This window comes from Phodopus roborovskii, unplaced genomic scaffold, assembly GCF_943737965.1.
Source record: "Phodopus roborovskii unplaced genomic scaffold, PHOROB, whole genome shotgun sequence".
In the NCBI taxonomy this organism is placed as follows: domain Eukaryota; kingdom Metazoa; phylum Chordata; class Mammalia; order Rodentia; family Cricetidae; genus Phodopus; species Phodopus roborovskii.
In genome coordinates, this window is record NW_026125059.1 from 1,259,615 (window position 1) to 1,276,747 (window position 17,133).

At 52.4% G+C, this 17,133-nt stretch overlaps 1 protein-coding gene across 2 annotated transcripts; it reads right to left on the reverse strand.

Annotated features, from left to right (window-relative positions):
* Positions 1-1,009: 1,009 nt before the first annotated feature.
* Positions 1,010-15,886, reverse strand: Slc17a9 (solute carrier family 17 member 9). Of its 2 annotated transcripts, none has more exons than XM_051184750.1 (13): positions 15,748-15,886; positions 10,384-10,581; positions 9,909-10,048; positions 8,741-8,840; positions 6,906-7,036; positions 6,154-6,250; positions 5,849-5,945; positions 5,187-5,274; positions 4,393-4,427; positions 3,338-3,453; positions 2,688-2,743; positions 2,535-2,564; positions 1,010-1,986 (listed from the first exon to the last, which is right to left on the reverse strand). In XM_051184750.1, the coding sequence occupies exons 1-13, from the start codon at positions 15,837-15,839 to the stop codon at positions 1,823-1,825; spliced, it is 1,344 nt and encodes a 447-aa protein (XP_051040707.1). In that variant the 5' UTR covers positions 15,840-15,886; the 3' UTR covers positions 1,010-1,822. The 2 variants fall into 2 exon arrangements, with proteins under 2 accessions (XP_051040707.1, XP_051040717.1); XM_051184760.1 differs by having other exon boundaries at positions 1,810-1,986; positions 2,688-2,819.
* Between the last annotated feature and the right edge of the window lie 1,247 nt (positions 15,887-17,133).

Below are 17,133 nucleotides of genomic sequence, written 5' to 3' on the forward strand. Positions count from 1 at the left end.
CTCTGTTTTGTGAGATAATGTCTCTCATTATACCTGGAGCTCACCATTTAAGCTAGACCGGCTGGTCATTGATCCCCAGGATTTGTTGGGATTACATGTGCACACCACAGTACCTGGCTTTTGTATGTGGGTTCTGGAAATCCAAACTCAGGCCCTCATACAAGCATTTTACCCACTGAGCCTTCTACCTGGCCTCCATATGTTCATTTTTAGAAATACAAAGGAATTACATAATGCTCTCCTCCAGGCATGGGGTGGCCATTTTTAAATGAGAGCAGCTGCTTACTGGCTACTGGCATGAGACTCTCACAAGACAGAGTCCATTAGCATGCCCTCACAGAGGAGAGAGAGAGAGAGAGAGATCATGCAGCAGTTTAGCCACTCAAGGCCCCTCTCCTGATGGTTGCTGGGTGAGGAAGACTTTCTTGACGGTATAGCTGTCTGCAATTTGCCCATGTTCTTGTAAATATCTCCAAACAAACTCATAGGCAAACTGGGCATTGTGGCACAAGGCTTTGACTCCAGCACTTGAGAGGCAGAGGCAGGAGGGTCTCTGTGAGTTCTAGGCTAGCCTGGTCTATATAGTGAGTTTCCAGGACAGTCAGAGCTACACAGTGAGACTCTGTCTCAAAACAAAACAAAACAAAAAACCTCATTGGCTTATCCAGTTAGACTTGGAAGGAACCATTTTTCCTTTGCTTGTGTTTTGTTTTGAGACAGGGTCTCTCTACACAGCCCTGGCTGTGCTGAAACTCTCTGTGTAGACCAAGCTGACCTCCAACTCATAGAGAGATTTGCCTCCCTCCCAAGTGCTAGAATTAATGGTGTGTATCACTGTGCCTGTCAATGTAGAACTCTCTCTCTCTCTCTCTCTGTGTGTGTGTGTGTGTGTGTGTGTGTGTATGTGTGTGTGTGTGATGATTGGTGATCTAACTAGGGGTGAAAAGGAGTTTGTTTGTCACCCCGGTAAAAGTTAAAGCGACAAAGGGTATTGAATAAAATAACAATCTTCTTTTAAATAGTTTAATAGTTTTCACTTAAATAAGGTCTTGGTGAGACTCACCATATCTATAAAGATAATCTCTAACTGGCATCGTGGAGAATTCATTATCAGTTCATAAAACCACAGCTCCACAAGGTATAAAAGGGGAGGTAGAAAAACAAGGCCAGAAAGCAGAGGTTTCCAGGCAGAGGCGCCTATCCACCCAGGACTCATCAGTAGTGCTGAGGGATCCACAGGAAGAGAACCAGGGGCTGTGGAGGGTCTGCAGAGGCAGGCAATTGGTCCAGCTAGAGTGCCAGCCTGACTTCTGGGGGGAAGCAGAAAGCACAGCTTCTCTAGCACTGTGGTTGACATGGTTGACATGGGTTTTCACTACAGGAGAGATGGAGGTTGGAAGATGCCTGGAGCTGGCGGGTGTCAGAGCTGCTCCTGAACATCTTCCAGCACACAAGACATCTTCAACACAGAGAAACCTCATCGTAGAAACAACCCACATGGACTGGAGAGACCCCTATTGGTGATGCAGGTTCCATAATAGCAGGCAGCAGTCCCGCTGAGTTTGGCTGAGTCTGAGGAGGGCTGGATGATCCTGACCAGCAGATGGGACAATGAAGTTCAGAGAGGCCATGACCATACATACTCCTGACATGGGTCTGTGTGGGTTCGGGTGTCTGTCTCCACCTATGTCTCCAACTCGTGGGGATAACCCAGGAGACCATGCTCACACATCTGAGGTGCAGATTCAGGGTTTCACCAACACAGCTATTGTCCTTAGGCTGCTGACATCAGGGTCCTGGGTGGGACTGGATAGGTAGACTGCTAGAGGTCCTCATGAACAGGGGCCAGGTCCACCCTCTGGGCCTGCCCAAACACCAGAAAGGTGCCCAGTCCCAGGTTGCTGATGATGGCCACCAGGTTGAAAAGACACGTCCAGGAGCCAGTGGCCTCAATCAGGTAGCCACCCAGACACACGCCTATCACACCTGGACAAGAGAGGCAGAGACTGACTGATGCTGCATGGAAGCTGGCCCCACACATCTGTGGGCTTCAGGGGCAGAGCAGGACAAAGCACATGCCCTGAATACCCTGGGATAAATTTCAAAATCTGAGCTGTGTGCCACACCGGAGTCTCGGAGGACTCACAGGCCATTCCCAATCACATATTGACAGCATCCGCACACCACGTCACACCCAAGGGAAACAAAGCAGGGGGTAGAGTTAGCCCCTGTCAGCCCAGCTGCTGGGTGGAGGGACCAAGAGGTACCCTAAACTACAGGACTAACTAACACCTGGGGTCAGTCAGGGGAAAGTGACCTGTGAGTCCCCCACCATCAGCCAAGTCACGAGACACTTCGGCTGGCGCGTCTGCGATCCTCCTGGGCCATTTTGGGGCTTGTGCTCTACCATTGACCTTGGGACTCCACTCAGCACTGGATGAGGAAAACTGGGTGAACCCCATTTAAGCTCCACCCTAAGATCATTCCCTAATTGATCCTAACCAAAGGATCTGGGCCTGGAGCCACCCCCTTACCTGCCAAGGCCCCTGCAGTGTTGGCCACACCTGTGAACAGAAAATCGAGGAGACAGACAACATGAGAAGACCCCCTGCTGTTCCTACCGCCCAACCACCCCAGGGTAGCCCCCTGGCAAGGGTAGGGAATGAAGCAGGGTTATATAAGCTCACCAAACAGGAAACCAGCACAGGATGGGGCCAGGTCCTGAATATTGACTGAAATACCACTGTGGGAAACAGGAAGGCAGGCAGGCATGTGAGTGACCACAGGCTTGGCCACCTCCACTTGGCCTGAAGGGGCCACTAGAGCATAAGAGAGGGTTATAAGTCACCAAAAGACACCCAGACCGGCGGCAGAGACACCCAGACCTGCGGCTGCCCCTACCTGCCAGGGGCTGCTAGGCCTGCTGGCACCATCTACCCCGCACCCCAGCTCTCCCACTCTCTTGCTGCTCCTGAGGACGAACACAAGGCCAGAAGAGCACACTTGCCGCACACACGCAGGCTTGCTGTTCACTTGAAACAGCTTTGAACTGGGTTCTTAACGGGCCTGAGATTCTTGAGATCGCAGTTGCAAAAAGAAGGGAACAGGATGCAGAGGGACATCCAGCCTGGTGTGTATGGTCACTCCTGCTCCTGGGCCCTCCTCCCAGTATGGGGGGTTGTTCTTGTTATTTTCTTGAATGACCCTGACTCAGTACCCAGATCCACTCACTGAGACAGCTGGTGGTGAGCTTTCCCTAACTCCACCTTCATAAACACCTGAACCAGAATGCACTAACGCCTCGCAGCCCCGAGGGATGGAAGCCGCACACTCTTACCTGTGGTTAAAGGTCTGGAAGCCAATGGAAGCTGATGCAAAGATCATAGCCTTGAGGAAGCTTGTGGTATGACCCAGACACAGGGCAAAAACGCTTGACAGACCAAGGCCCATCACCTGCAGGACAGGACTGGTGAGGGGGCTAAAAGCCATGCTGGCCAATATGGCTCATCCTATCTCAGCTCCACCCCTAGTGTTCTGAGCAAGATCAGGATGGTTCTAGGCTGGGGCTTCCCTGTACTCTACGTGCCTGGGCCCAAAGCAGGGCAGAGAGCATGTTCAGAACTCAGAGAAGGTTCTCAGGTCACCCAGAGCATCTTCTGGGGTCCACCTACAGCAGCCCCTTTCTGGGTCCTAGTGATGTGAATTAACCTCTGATGGTTTGATATTCCATAGGCTTCCTTCTGAATCCCAACCAACCCTGCCAATACCTAAGATCAGGTGTTGCTTCTGGAGCCATGAAACCAATGGTACAGTTTTCCCCAGCCCTAATCTTTGATCTCAGTCTGGTTCCAGAAATCAGAGGATTTGAGTATACAACCCTCAGGTCCCAGGAGTCCAGAACAAAGTAGGGATGTCCACAGAAGGGTGTGGTAGTTTGAATAAGAATGATCCCCACATTCTTGGCCTCTAGATGGCAGAGCTGTTTGAAAAGGATTGGATGTGGCTTTGTTGGAGGAGGTGTGTCACTAGGGGTGGGCTTTGAGGTTTCAAAGGACCACACCATTCTCTGCTTTGTGGTTGTGTCTCAAAATGTGAGTTCTCAGCTACAGCCCCAGGGCCATGCCTGCCTGTGCTGCCATGCTCCCCACCATGATGGTCATGGACTCCAACCCTCTGAAACTGTGCAGCCATGGTCCAACCCTCTGAAACTGTGCAGTCATGCTACCTGCCATGATGGTCATGGACTCCAACCCTCTGAAACTGTGTTGCCATGCTCACCATGATAGCCATGGACTCCAACCCTCTGAAACTGGAAGCTCTAAGTTGCTTTGGTCACAGTGCCTTATCTCAGCGATAGAAAAATAGGACAAAGGATTCAAACGATTTCCCTACCTGCATGAACTTACGCACTGTGATGACTCTGTAACCTGAACAGGGAGACAGACTCACGATGAGTTTCCATCAGCTTGTCTGGGTGACCCTTAAAGATGTCCTCAATGGGGTCCCGCCCAAAGTCACAGAAGAGGGACGGAGATGACCAAGGCAACAACTCAGGGCTCAAGACGGGAGAGTCCCTATCATGGACTAAACCCTCCCATGCACAGTATGTGTGTCAAAGGGTTTCCCGTGGTGCAGTTTGGGTAGAAATATGGAAGGGTAGCCCCATGGGCCATTACAAAAATGTAAGCTACCAGGCAAGCTTAGCTCAGTTTCTCTGAGTTTCTTCAAATTATCTGGTCTTACCACAATGAATATGTGCTACTTTCTATTGAGGAAAAACCTGTATCCTGAACATGAGCACACATGTACATGTGTCCTCTACACCCGAGTCTGTAAGACCATTGCCCCCTGGGGCTGCAGTATGGCCCCCGGAGCTCTGGAAGATTCAATAGTAAATCTGGGTACCTGTGACATTTGATGCCTTCCTTTCCGTGTGAAGGGTCCAGGATAGTGTTCACTAGGGTCCCCTTGCTGCCCCCAACCCTACCCATTAAAGGGGAGGCCCAAGAAGATACAATGGGCTCTTCGGCACAGCCTGCACCCATTCCTTGAGCAGACTCTAAAGGACGGTCTGTCTGTCACAGGGTGGTGGTGTGTGTCTTTCCCCTGCATGCAGCTGTACTACAGAGGGGACTGAGACCCCCTCAGGCTGTGGTTTACCCAGGACAGTTTTCCCCAACACTCACCCTGACTGATGAGGCGATCAGAGAGGAAGCCACTGAATAGACTGGCGGGAATTGCCAGAAGCCAGGGCACTACATTGAAGACCCAGCCCTGTGGGGAGAGGTACAGCCTCAAGGGTGGCCAGGGTGGCACCTAGCCTCTGGATGACACTAGGCAAGAGGACCACCCCTCGTTCACCATGTCAGTTGAACTATGTCCACCAACATTCGGGCAGGGCCTAAGAGCAGAGGGTCCTGGAAGGATAGGCCTTAACCAGCCCATTACCAGCCCCTCGGGTAAGTATTGAGCCCACTAATGGCTAACTCCTGAAGCCAATTCCCCACATGCTCCCTTTATTGTGACAAGGCTAGCGTTAAACCAGTCTGCCTGGGAATGCACAGCTCTCTCTTGGATGTGGCATCAGCAGCTGAGCTAGCCAGTCCTGAAAGGGGGGGCCTCTTGGGCAGCAGGTAAAAGTCTTGGGCTGAGGTAACTGTAGCTATTATAGTGTGTAGCTCTCATAGCCTTGAACTAACGTCTACTCCCCAGCAGACTGTCATCTCGAGGCCTGAAGCCCATATGGTGATGGAGTTGCCAAGCAAAAGGTGTCCACCCTTACACAAGGGCCTTTACAGCCCATGCTTAGCCCTCTTTATCCTGTGAGGGCCCAGGCAGCATTACTTACCTTGGAGTGGGGGAAGGTCTCCTTGAAGAAGGTGGGCAGCCAGGAGAGTAGAATGAAGAAGGAACAAGCCGAAGACAGTTGAGAGAAGACAGCTGCCCTGTGAGGGCATCAGACTCAGGGTTCTACCCAGCTGCCCCCTGACACTGACTCCATGTGGGACCCAGTCCTTCCCCCAGGACACCAAGGTCCGACCCTCTGAAACATGGGCATTTGCAGGCGTGTCAAGCCTGGGTCCTGCCAAGCACAGCTAGCTCCATGCCCTGCCCTCACCCACACTCTGCCTGGCCATGCCAACCCTTGCTCACCAGACAGAGGGCTTCCGGAAGAGTTGTCTCCAGTGTACTTTGGAGGGCCTGGCCATAGGCAGGCCTTGTACCAGGACATCCAAGGCCAGAACAAGGTCTAGGGGAACAAATTATTTCACAGTGATAGCTCTCAGGACCAGGTACCCCATGACTGTCCCTAACACAGCAGAGGAGTCAGGGCGCATCTTTTTCTCCCTTCTAAGGAGTGGCTATCAGGTACCCATAATAGTACAGTTCTATGTCTAACCTGGGCCTGTGCCTGGAGTCCCTCCGAGGCCTTGCTACCTGAAGACTTCACCTGCTAGATCCCCTATATCATCAGCCCTAGCCTCGATGGAACAATATGATGAAAATCCAGGGCTGGGGCAGGCTAAGGGATTGATCGGCACTTGGGTTTTGAGAGCTGGTAGCTCTGTAGACCATGCTGGCCTCAAACTCAGAGATATACTGCTTCAGCCTCCCAAGTGCTGGGATCGCAGACACGTACCACCACCACCCACTTGCCCGTGCTTTTTTGTGATACTGCCCCGGCCACAGGTGGCTTGGGAGATTAGGTAAGAAGGGGACTCCATCAATGCTGGGGTGAGACCAAGCTAGACTTGAGTGGAACTGTTTCTTTGATCTGCTGGTGGTGCCCTATCTGGGGTGAGTATATGTTTATTCGGTTTTCCCAGAAAAAGTTCACGCAATGGCTGTCTCGCATTGCTGCAAGAGAAAGAGGCAAAGGGACCAGCCCGCATGGCTGCGGTTACCTTTCTCATCCAGCAGGAACCTGTACACATAGTACACCCAGAGCATGGTGAGCCCACCGGAGAAGTAGAAGACACTCTGCCAGCCACACCAGTCCAGGAGCACCGAGCCTACGCCCCCAATCACCAGGGTCCTGGGAGACACAGAGGAGTGCTGCATTGACCGTGGTGGCTATCCACAAATGCCTCAAGCGCCCAGGGACAGAAGCTGCTCAGAGGCCTGCCTGCCTCGCCTACTGTGCTTTTCAGGGAGATGGGGTGGGGCAGTCGGGGCAAGGGGGAGTTGGCAGCAGCTAAGGAGACGCAGCATGGGGGCTACGGCCACTGCGGGATTTTAACTTCTTTCTTCTAGACCTTCAAACTGGCACGCAATTTGTCATGTGAATGCTTGGGAGAAAAAAGGTAACGATGAAAGGATAGCTTAGAAAAACGCTAACATGAAAATACTCTTTTCTTTTTTTTCTCCTCATATATTATAGAGGGTAACATTCCAGAAAAAACTTCTAAGTGCAAAACACACGCAGCCAACACCGAGCTCCACAACCTTCCTCTTCCTTTTGACTCCAGAGTACTATGGTCCCAGATGCAATAAAGGATGCCTCTGCCTCACCCTTCAACCCCACCCATCACCCTGTGCACTCAGCCAAGAAAGAGAGAGAGAACACTGGGCTCTGGTGTGAGGCTGAGCTGCCTTTCATCTCCCTGTGCTCTCATCTGTGTCCTAGGCACAGAGCCTGGGGCAGTACCCTACCCTTAGCTGGGGCGGTGCCCTACCCTTAGCTGGGGCGGTACTTTCTCTCCCATCCCTCCTGGCCATGCACAGGACCCCGTCTGCTGTGCAGGATATCAGAACTGAGGTTGAAGATATATACGAGACCCCTCTGTAGCATTTGAGCCTTACTGTTTCTTTGACATTCACACTTCTCGACGTGAATAAATGTGCTTTTAGTGTTAAATCAGGCCACCCAGATCAACAGAGTTGGCCCTTCACATGGGGCTCCACTTTCTCATCCCCCCCCCATCCTGAACTCAGCAATAGTAGACCCAGGCCTGGATGATGCAGGAAGTCCCCATTAACATCCCAGAAGCCCACCTAACACACCAGTTAGTGGCCCTTCCTCCATGCATAGGGATTTCTCACAGAGGGTGGGGCAGCCTCTGGCTCCCCTCTGGTAAAGCTCCCCAATCCACATGGCAGTGTCCCAGCTTACAGCACAGGTAAAGGCAGAGACGTGCTGGGGTGGTTAACCTTTATTGCTAACTTAACAAGATTTAGAATCACCACAGAAACACACCTCTGGGTGTGCCTATAAAGGTATTTCCAGAAAGGTTAAGCTGTGGAGAGGGAGGAAGAACTATCCTGAGTGTTGGCAGCCATGGGGGGCTGGAGTTCTGGGCTGAATAAAAAGAAGAAGGTGAGCAGGTGTGGTGGGAGTCATCTTTAATTCCAGCACTCAGGAGGCAGAGGCAAGGAGACCCTCTGGGAGTTTCCAGGCCAGGCAGGGCATACAGTGAGACTTTGTCTCAAAACAAAGAAACAAAACAAAGGCAAAACAACCCCCCCCAAGCGTGACAGTGATACAATGTGTCCAGCAGCCTCATATTCCGGCTCTCAGGGTTTCCCTGCATGATAGACTGTACCCTCAAGCTGAGAGCTAAAGTAAGTCCTGTCTTCCTAATCTGCTTCTTGTCATGTTTTGTCACAGAAACAAATGCAGCACTCCTCACAGACCTGCGGAACCGTTGGACTAGCACTAGCCAACAGAGTCCTCAGGCACAGCTACTCTGACTTGGAGGATGGTGAAAGCTTCCCGAATCCCTGGGAGGTGGGGTCTTACCCGAACTGGGAGCCAGCGCCCACAGTGCTGTAGGTAAGGGCCCTTTCATTCTCCTGCACTCTCTGTGACAGCAGACTGGTCAGGGCTGGGAAGTAAACACCTGAAACAGCAGAGAATGCTGTCACTGGGTGCCCAGAGCGAGCCAGTGAGCGCAGGACGCCGCTTGGAGAATGTCCACGGCTCCTTTCCATTACCTCACTGGGCTGTAAGGGACTGGCAGGGCTGGGCTTTTGGCGACATTTAGGTAAGGAACCAAATTAATTCAGGGTGAGAGCTCCGCGGAGACACCTAACAGCCGTCCCCCTGTGTGCACACGCAGACTACACAGCAGATCCTCGGTGTGCTCTGGCACCCTCAAACATTTCCATATGTGTGCCAGGTACACACATGCACCCTTTCAGGAAAGTACCTCTACCTACTATTCTTACAGATAGTTCCCTCCTTAGTTAGTAGGCAGCTTAAAAGCTTGGAAATAACAGGGAACACAACTCTAATCCCAGCACTTGGGTGGCAGAGGCAGGTGGATCTCTATGAGTTTGAGGCCAGTTTGGCCTACAGAGTGAGTTCCAGGACAGCCAGAGCTACACATGGTGAGACCCTGTCTCAAATAAAAACAAAAACAAAACAAGAAAACAAAACACTTGAGTATTCTCTCCATTCTAGAAGGTTCTAAACTCCAGTCTAGAGAGGCTACTCGATAGGTTCCTTTGCAGGGTGTGGCAATAGGAACTCAGGCTTCCCTTTTGTTAATTACTCACAATGGGGAGGCAGAAAGCATCAGCTGCTTCCCCTTTGGAACTTTGTATCACCAGGTCAGTAAATGCAGCTCCTCAGAGGGCAGTCCTTGCCCCTTTGAGAGCGTGGGATCTGGGACCACCCCAGAGGCCAGAGACCCACCCCCCTGTGAAGGAAAGCCACAGGGTTGGGGAACTCCATCACATCTCTCAGCCCACAGATAACAAAGATATGGCAATACAACCATCCCCCCATCCCTGCCCTGAGTGAGCAGTCACAGGTTGTCATCCAGATAAATATCTTGGTTATACAAAGTAGACTTTGGAGCAAAGGGTAGCACACAGGCACACCGTGCACACGGTGGTCTGTCCACCCCTTTCCCGGCAAGGCTGAATGGCAACATCAGAGGGAGGAAGCTAGACATGGCCCTTACCTTGGAGCAGACCCATAAGGATTCGAGAGAATGTCATGAAGGCCAGGTGGCCACTGCCAAGGTGGGCAAACAGTGGCGTGACGACAGTAATGAGGCCCCAGGTGGAGGCTGACAGCAAGATGACCTTCTCACCTCCAATGCTGGAGGAAACACGGGGCAGCATGAAGTACTTGTTGAGAGGGCTGAGGGGCACAATCACTAACCACTGTACAGAGCCTGTGGTAGGCACTGCAGCCACCTGCCCTATAGAGGAGGGGCCCAGAGCTGAGTGCAGGGCATGGGACCGAGTCTGGCCTGTCTGTCATGTTTCTTGCCTGCTGCCTTAGAGCTGCCACACTGGACCTCCTCTCCCCCCCCCCCTCCATCCCTCCTCTCCTGTGTGCAAGGGCAGGACTGACCATACAGTCTCTCTGAGGCACCTAGATGATGCCCCCCCACCTTCGGGCCTGAGCAGTGGGGAAAGGGGGTTGGTTACCGATCCCCGAGGTGGCCGCCCACCACCTGAGTCAGGCAGTAGCCCCAGAAGAAGCTGCTGAGCACGATACCAGCCTCCTTCTTGTTCCAGCCGAAGTCCTGGCTCATGGCAACAGTACAGACGGGCATAGTGACTCGAGCGCAGTACAGTAGGCAGGTGCCCAGGAGCAGCATCCCTGTCCATGCCTGGCACTCAGGCCTGTGAGACAGACAGCAGTCAGGACCTAGCAGTCAGGACCTGGGGAGAGCCCCTTCACGGCCTTCATCATCACTCAGATAAGGCCAAACTGAACCCAGGGGCTGGGAACAGCACAAGAGCCCTCAGGACAGGGCACGTAAATACATGACAGTACACTCACAAGGCTCAGAGCCTGGGTCCAAGGCTGCCAGGACTGCAGCAAGATCTCAAGTTGGGGACCAGACACCAGTACTGCCCATATTCTCAAGCCTCCTGTTGACTATGAGGATGCAGAAAGGGAGCCAGAACTAGCAAACAGCTAACAACCTGCAGGGCAGTGTGCTAAGCAGGGTAGCCCAAAGGAGGCAAGGTTCAGGCGGAGCAGAAGGCTCCCAGGGAGGAGTACAGTCAGCCCAGAATGGGGGTGCAGTCAGGAGAGGATACAGAACTGGGGCAGTGTGGGGGATTTGCCCTGGAGGGATTTGGGCAGGGCAAGGTTGCCGGGCAGCTAGATCCCACCCTCAGCGCAGCAGCACAACTGGACTGGGAGCTCTCACTCTGGACAGTGGGGAGGCAAAGAGCCTCAGAGGGGGAATAGACCCTGGCTAGGCTTCCAACTAAGAAAGGGTCAATTATGGGGGCCAGGTTCATGCTTCCTGAGATGAGCTTTGAAGATAATTAACTTCCTGGTGTATTTATTCATGGTCACATGGTAGACTAGTAAGCTTAGCTGGAGGGAAGGGTAGCAGGCAAAGTGAGCTCTCTCTCTCTCTCTGCCCCCCGGTCCCAAATCTTACTGTGCAGACTAGCTTAAAATGATGGATCAGACGCAAAGCAACCCCCACCCCACCCCACCCCGCTTCAGCCTTCTGGGTGCTGGGCCTACAGGTATAAGTTACTAACTAGCCTGCTGCTGCTTCTCTTTTTTAAGACAGGGTCTCTTTATTTTGTCCCGGAGCTCCTTGTGTAGACCAGCATGCTAGCTGCTTCCTCCTTCTCCTTCTTTTTTTTTTTTTTTTTTTTTTTTTTTTTTGAGACAGAGTTTCTCTGTGAAACAGGCTCGGCTGTCCCGGAACTCTCTCAAGACCAGGCTGGCCTCGAACTCACAGAGATCTGTCTGCCTCCCGAGTGCTGGGATTAAAGGCATGCGCGGCCACTGCCTGGTGCTAGATTCTTCAACATTCAAGTTTTGGATTAACATCCACCCAGAGAACTCTGCTGACAGCAGAGATCTGACAACAAAACAGGAAATCTAGTGAGCCCAGCCTCATTTGTCCCGGCTCTTTGCTCTTAGTGAATTTGGATATCAGCAATTTTAGGAGAGATGGTGATGATAGGCATGCAGGTCTGGGTACCTCTAGTGAGTTTGACCACACATGCATAGACCTAAGGTCCACATTATTTTCCTCACCTCAGTCTGTGAAGACCCCGGCTCTCTACTGGGGAGAGAGATCTGATCCCCCCCCCCCCCCCCCCCCCCGCCCTAGCGATGGGAATCAAACCTAAGGTCTCACGCTTGCTAGGCAAGTACTCAATCACTGAGCCATGTCTTTAGCGGGAGGTGTATTTGAAACCTGCTCTTCTGACTCTGTATGTGGTCGCCTGGCAAGCAGATTTTCTTTCGCTTTTGGTTCTTGGTTTTTTCAAGACAGGGTTTCTCTATGAAACAGTCCTGGCCGTCCTGGAACTCACTCTGTAGAACAGGCTGGCCTCAAACTCATACCTCCTGAGTGGTGAGACCGAAGGCATGCGCCACCACCGCCAGGCTCAGATTGTCTTTTGTAAGAGCACATTGTTTGAGTGACATTGTGTATGGTAGGCAAATCTGGCCTGATTCTGCCACAATAGGACAGAGAAGAATGGCCTTTGGCCCAGGAGGTTCTCTTAAAGACAAACATGGATATTCCACACAGCGCTGTCCAGTCAGTCATCAGCCCCTAGAATGTCTACATTGACTCACAGATGGTGATGGGCATACCATCCATTTAGGACAGCGATGGGGAATGTGAGTTGGGATGTTTGGGGATTCTGCATGACTGTGCAGAATCCTCATGATGATTCTAGAAGAAATCGGCACTTCAGTTGAGCTCTGGGGAAGTGAGTACTCAATACAGGAGAAGAAGGGAGGGCATCCTTCCTGAGAGGGGCAGGCAGGAGGGTGGCACTACTGAACACAATCTTTTGGAGGTGGGCTGGAGTCTTGAGGCAGGTGGACACTGGCCACCACCCAACACAGGCACAGACAGAGCAGGGAAGAGACAAACTCGCAGACATCCAGCTAGAGTACCAGGCTTGGGGGACTCAAGGTTGCAGTTGGGCTACAACCCCATAGCGTAAGTGCTGGGCAGAGTCACAGGCAAACAGGAGCAGAGTCAAAGGTGAGGGCCAGGAGGCAGAATGGTCGGCCCAGTAGGAATAAAATGGCAGAGAGAAGACTTTGAGCCACAAGGCGGGAACCCAAATTGTGTGATCAGTGTCTAGCAGGAGAAGGCTTTCAAAGAGCAGCGGTCAGAACAGAGGACGGTTAACAGCGAGACAGTTAGCAGATGAGAGGGGCTCCTGGGAGCATCACATCCTGTATTCCCCAAATGATGTGTGGGATCCTGGGGACTAGCAGCAGCCCCCCAGACTACAATACCAAGAATCTTCCAGAGAGGTCAGGAGAGGTGGAAACCCCTGAGGTCTGTTCAGGTAATGGCCAATGTAGTAGTGTCCACCGTGTGGCAGGGAACCTCTGAAACCCATAATCAGGAAGGATTGAATCTCTTGAGTAGGTCCAAGAAGGGTTGGAGTCCTCTGTCACCTACCAGGCGCTGGGGAGGGCAGCAAACTGTGAGCTTACCCAATATGATGTCAACAAGTTCCCTGCTGGTTGAGGGGGTAGACTCAGAACTCAAGCTACTCTCCAGGCTGGGATCCCCCGATTGGGCTTACAGAGAAGACAAGTCATGGGTAGGTTAGCAGACAGGAGGGGATCGTTTCTGGCAATACTTCATGTAGGTCTAAAGCTTATTAGTTAGGGGAACTGCCAGCCGTTGCCTGGTGCTACACGCATATGACATAGTCAAGCTTCTCTTCCTCAGGCCTCTATGGGCCAGGCCTTCTCCTCCAGTCTCCTGAAGAGTCTGTTCTTGGATTTGACAGAACTCTTCCCAGTGAGAGCCCTGAACACAGCAACCCCCTCCCCCCCAAATTCTGCTTTCATTTCTTGCCAGGACAATGTCCTGAGCAAACATGGCCACTGGATTACTGAAAGCACAGGGCGACCAGCCAAAACATTAAAGCTGCCCTGGAGGGCGTCCTGCTTGCCCCAAGTTGTTGCCTCACTTGCAGGAGCCCGTCCCTAGGTGGCAGTATAGGTGACTTGTTTCAGCTGACTGGAACAACGCTGGCTCACCCACTAAAAGCCTCACTGTCCAAAAAGGTGCCTTAAAAAGGAGGTTTGTTCTGGGGCTGGAGAGATGGCTCAGTGGTTAAGAGCACTGGCTGTTCTTCGAGAGGTCGTTCAATTCCTGGCAACCCCAAGGTGGCTCACAACCATCTGTAATGAGATCTGGTGCCCTCTTCCGGCCTGCAGGCATACACGCAGGCAGAATACAGTATACATAATAAATAAATCTTAAAAAAAAAAAAGAGCTTTATTTCTTTATTTATGTGACCCCACCCAGCATGCCATTCTTCCCTGGGTGCACCTGTGGCTGCTGGAGACCAGTTAGAAGCAGGAAGCCAGATAGACCCACACCCTCCAGATGAGAAGTGTCTCTAGCTTCCTGATGGCCATGGGAGTTCAGAAAAAATCCTAGGCAACATCAAAGTCCTCCTGGAGGGTCCCTACTAGGCCAGCTACCTGAGGACTCTTAGACGCAGCTCCAAGATACCTCCTCTTTCTGGGAGCTCTTTAGGACCAGGAGCTTGACTTGGAATTGCCTGAAGAGCCCCACTAGCCCTACTGGAGCCAGAGCTCAGGCTGGCACTCAGTGGGTATGATACTTCCTCTCAGCCTTGGCTTCCTGTAGATGGCCCTGTGCAGAGCATCCGGGCCCGAGCAAACAGGTGGTCACATGGCCCTTGGTCCCTTGGTTCAGAAAGGGGAAATGTGCTGGCACCAGTGGCCAGAGCACCAGACAGACCAGAGCGTACCCTGGTACTATTACCTCCCTAACTCAGCCTCCACCAACGTCCCCACCCTCCCCAATCTGCCTCCCAGGTCACAAAGAGGACTGGAGGAGGTGGTGGGTAGACAGGGTACTTACTGCTGTTACTATTACCCCCACAAGAGTTGAGGGTGACCTTGACTCTGCAAGATCCCCCAGGATTCTCAGCCATGGCCTCTGCCAAAGGTGACTAAAGAAAGCACACAGGGAGAGCAGTAAAGACAAGGGCCAGGCAGAGCCATTAAATTGTAACCTACAGCAAAATTGGCAGAACAGTTCACAGTTCTCTGAAAGCCTAGGGTAGTGCCTCAGGGGGCCAGGTAAGGCAGAAGCAGAGGCGTAGGGGATAAACACAGGGTAGTAAATCAGAGAGCAAGAGTGTGAGCAGGCACAGAGTGCTCCTTTTCAGGCCCTCTCCCTAATTGTCACAGGCACAGGCGGGGTTGAGATCTGGTTCTGTGCCTCTCAGCTGCTATAGGAAGACCTTCAAATTCCTCCCGGTAGATTCAGGCTGTGAGCTCTTTTGCCCTGAGCCTCCTCTTTGGGGCTCCGGTTTGAACTCTCTCACAGAGGTCCTGTAGCCAGATGCCACCTTCTTGCACCTGCTTTCTGTGGAGGCAGTGAAAACCGTGGGAATGGAATATGAATGAGGACGGGTAACTGCTGTTTTCCGTCTTAGTTAAGAAACCTTGTGACACAGAAGTGCTGCTTGGATTCCTAGGCTGTGAGCATCTGTCTAGCCCAGAGCTCCCACCAAGTGTCCCAGACCTCAGAAAACTAGCAGGAAGAAGGGCGAAGGAGCCATTTGCCACCTTTTGGTATTTGATTAGAAGAATCCCTTTACTGGGTCGAGCATCTGTGTCCTCCCTCTTCTTGGGGGCTGAGGCTGCCCAGGGAGGAGCATGCCAGTCCCAGGAGACATGAAGGAGGCGCCCCTAGAGTCTGGTGCTCCCTGCACTCAGGTCCCGTGAAGTAGCATCCCCCTAAAAGTAAATGTCCTCCTTGCCCCGGCGACAACCACACCCTCATTCACCTGGACCATTGTGTATCCTCTGCTGCTGCAAATGGGGTCTTGCGGGTTTCCTCTGTCGTTGGCTGCATCAGGCTGGAGCGCTGGGATGGCATGGACACCGTTGTGTCCCAATACCGTGCCCTCCCACCTCAGGCCTAGGCCAACCCACAGGGCAGCACCGCCCAAGTCCACGTGTCAGTCCCAGTGCTTCCGTCTAGCTCTCCTAGGACGTGTCGCCCCCGGAATTGAGTCCCGCCCCAGCGATGTCTGGGGAGGCAGGGCCATCATGGACCTTCCAGCTCCGCAATCCAGGCTTACCACTGGGACTTCCCGCCAGGGAAGAGAATTCCCTGGGGGACTGTGGCCCCAGACCTGCCCAGCGGAGACTTTCAGAGCTCTCTGGATGAGGGCCTCTGGTCCTTTCTACAAGCTCTGGCAGGTAGTAATGGAAGAGCTTATAGGGCTGTGTTGCGGTCTAGTGAAAAATTAGGGATCAATCCATAACTAACTTCAAAGATAGTAAAAAATAGGGCAGTCAACTTTAAAAGTGTAACTTTGGAGGCAGAACTGCGCCTGTGAGAGGGCTAAGGGCTGTGAGGGTGGTCACTGGCCTTGAAATCCTGGGCAAAGGAGTTCTGTGCACTCATCACTAGCACTGACAGGCTAGGTGCTAGGGTGGGTTCCAGCCACACCTCACATGCAAGTTTCTGAGGTTTCTTGCTTCCACGGGCTCATCCCTTCTTTATTCCCAGCTATCCTAGATAAATCCCTCCCCCGCCACAGCTGCAAGGCAACTGGGACACACCCACTAAACGATTCCCGCTGCACTCAGAATCTCCACCCTCCACAGGAGGCCTTCCAGCCTTCAACAGCCCAGCCCACAACAAGGCTTCTCCGTGGTATACATTTGTATTAACAAATAGGGCTTGAGGCTAGGGTGTGCCCTGCATATGAGGCTCTGTGTCCAATAGCCGCTACTGGAGAAAACAATCCTCATCAGTTATCCAGTAGGATCCAAAGATGATGGCAGAGAGAGGCTTGCTTCCCTAGCCTAGCAGCTCAAGGATTGCTCGTTTGTTAGTGCAAAGTCTGTTCTGTTCTAGTTATCCATTTTATTATGTAACTCTCTTCAGAAACTGTATAGGAAAGATCCAGAATCACAAGGCAGGCAGCGTTTAGCATTTCTGGAGGGGTCACTGTTCTGGGGACAGGTGGACAAAAGTAAGGAAGGGATGTTTCCTTAAGTAGGTTGAGTGGAGGAGGGAGCTGCCAGACACGTGAGGTCTGCAGGAGTGTTGGGTATACATCTGGGGCCAGAGCCTCAGTGGTAGGGTGGATGGTTATGCTGCCAGTGTTGACAGGGCAGGTGAGGCCAAGGTACAGGGGAGACCTAACAGAAAATTCCGA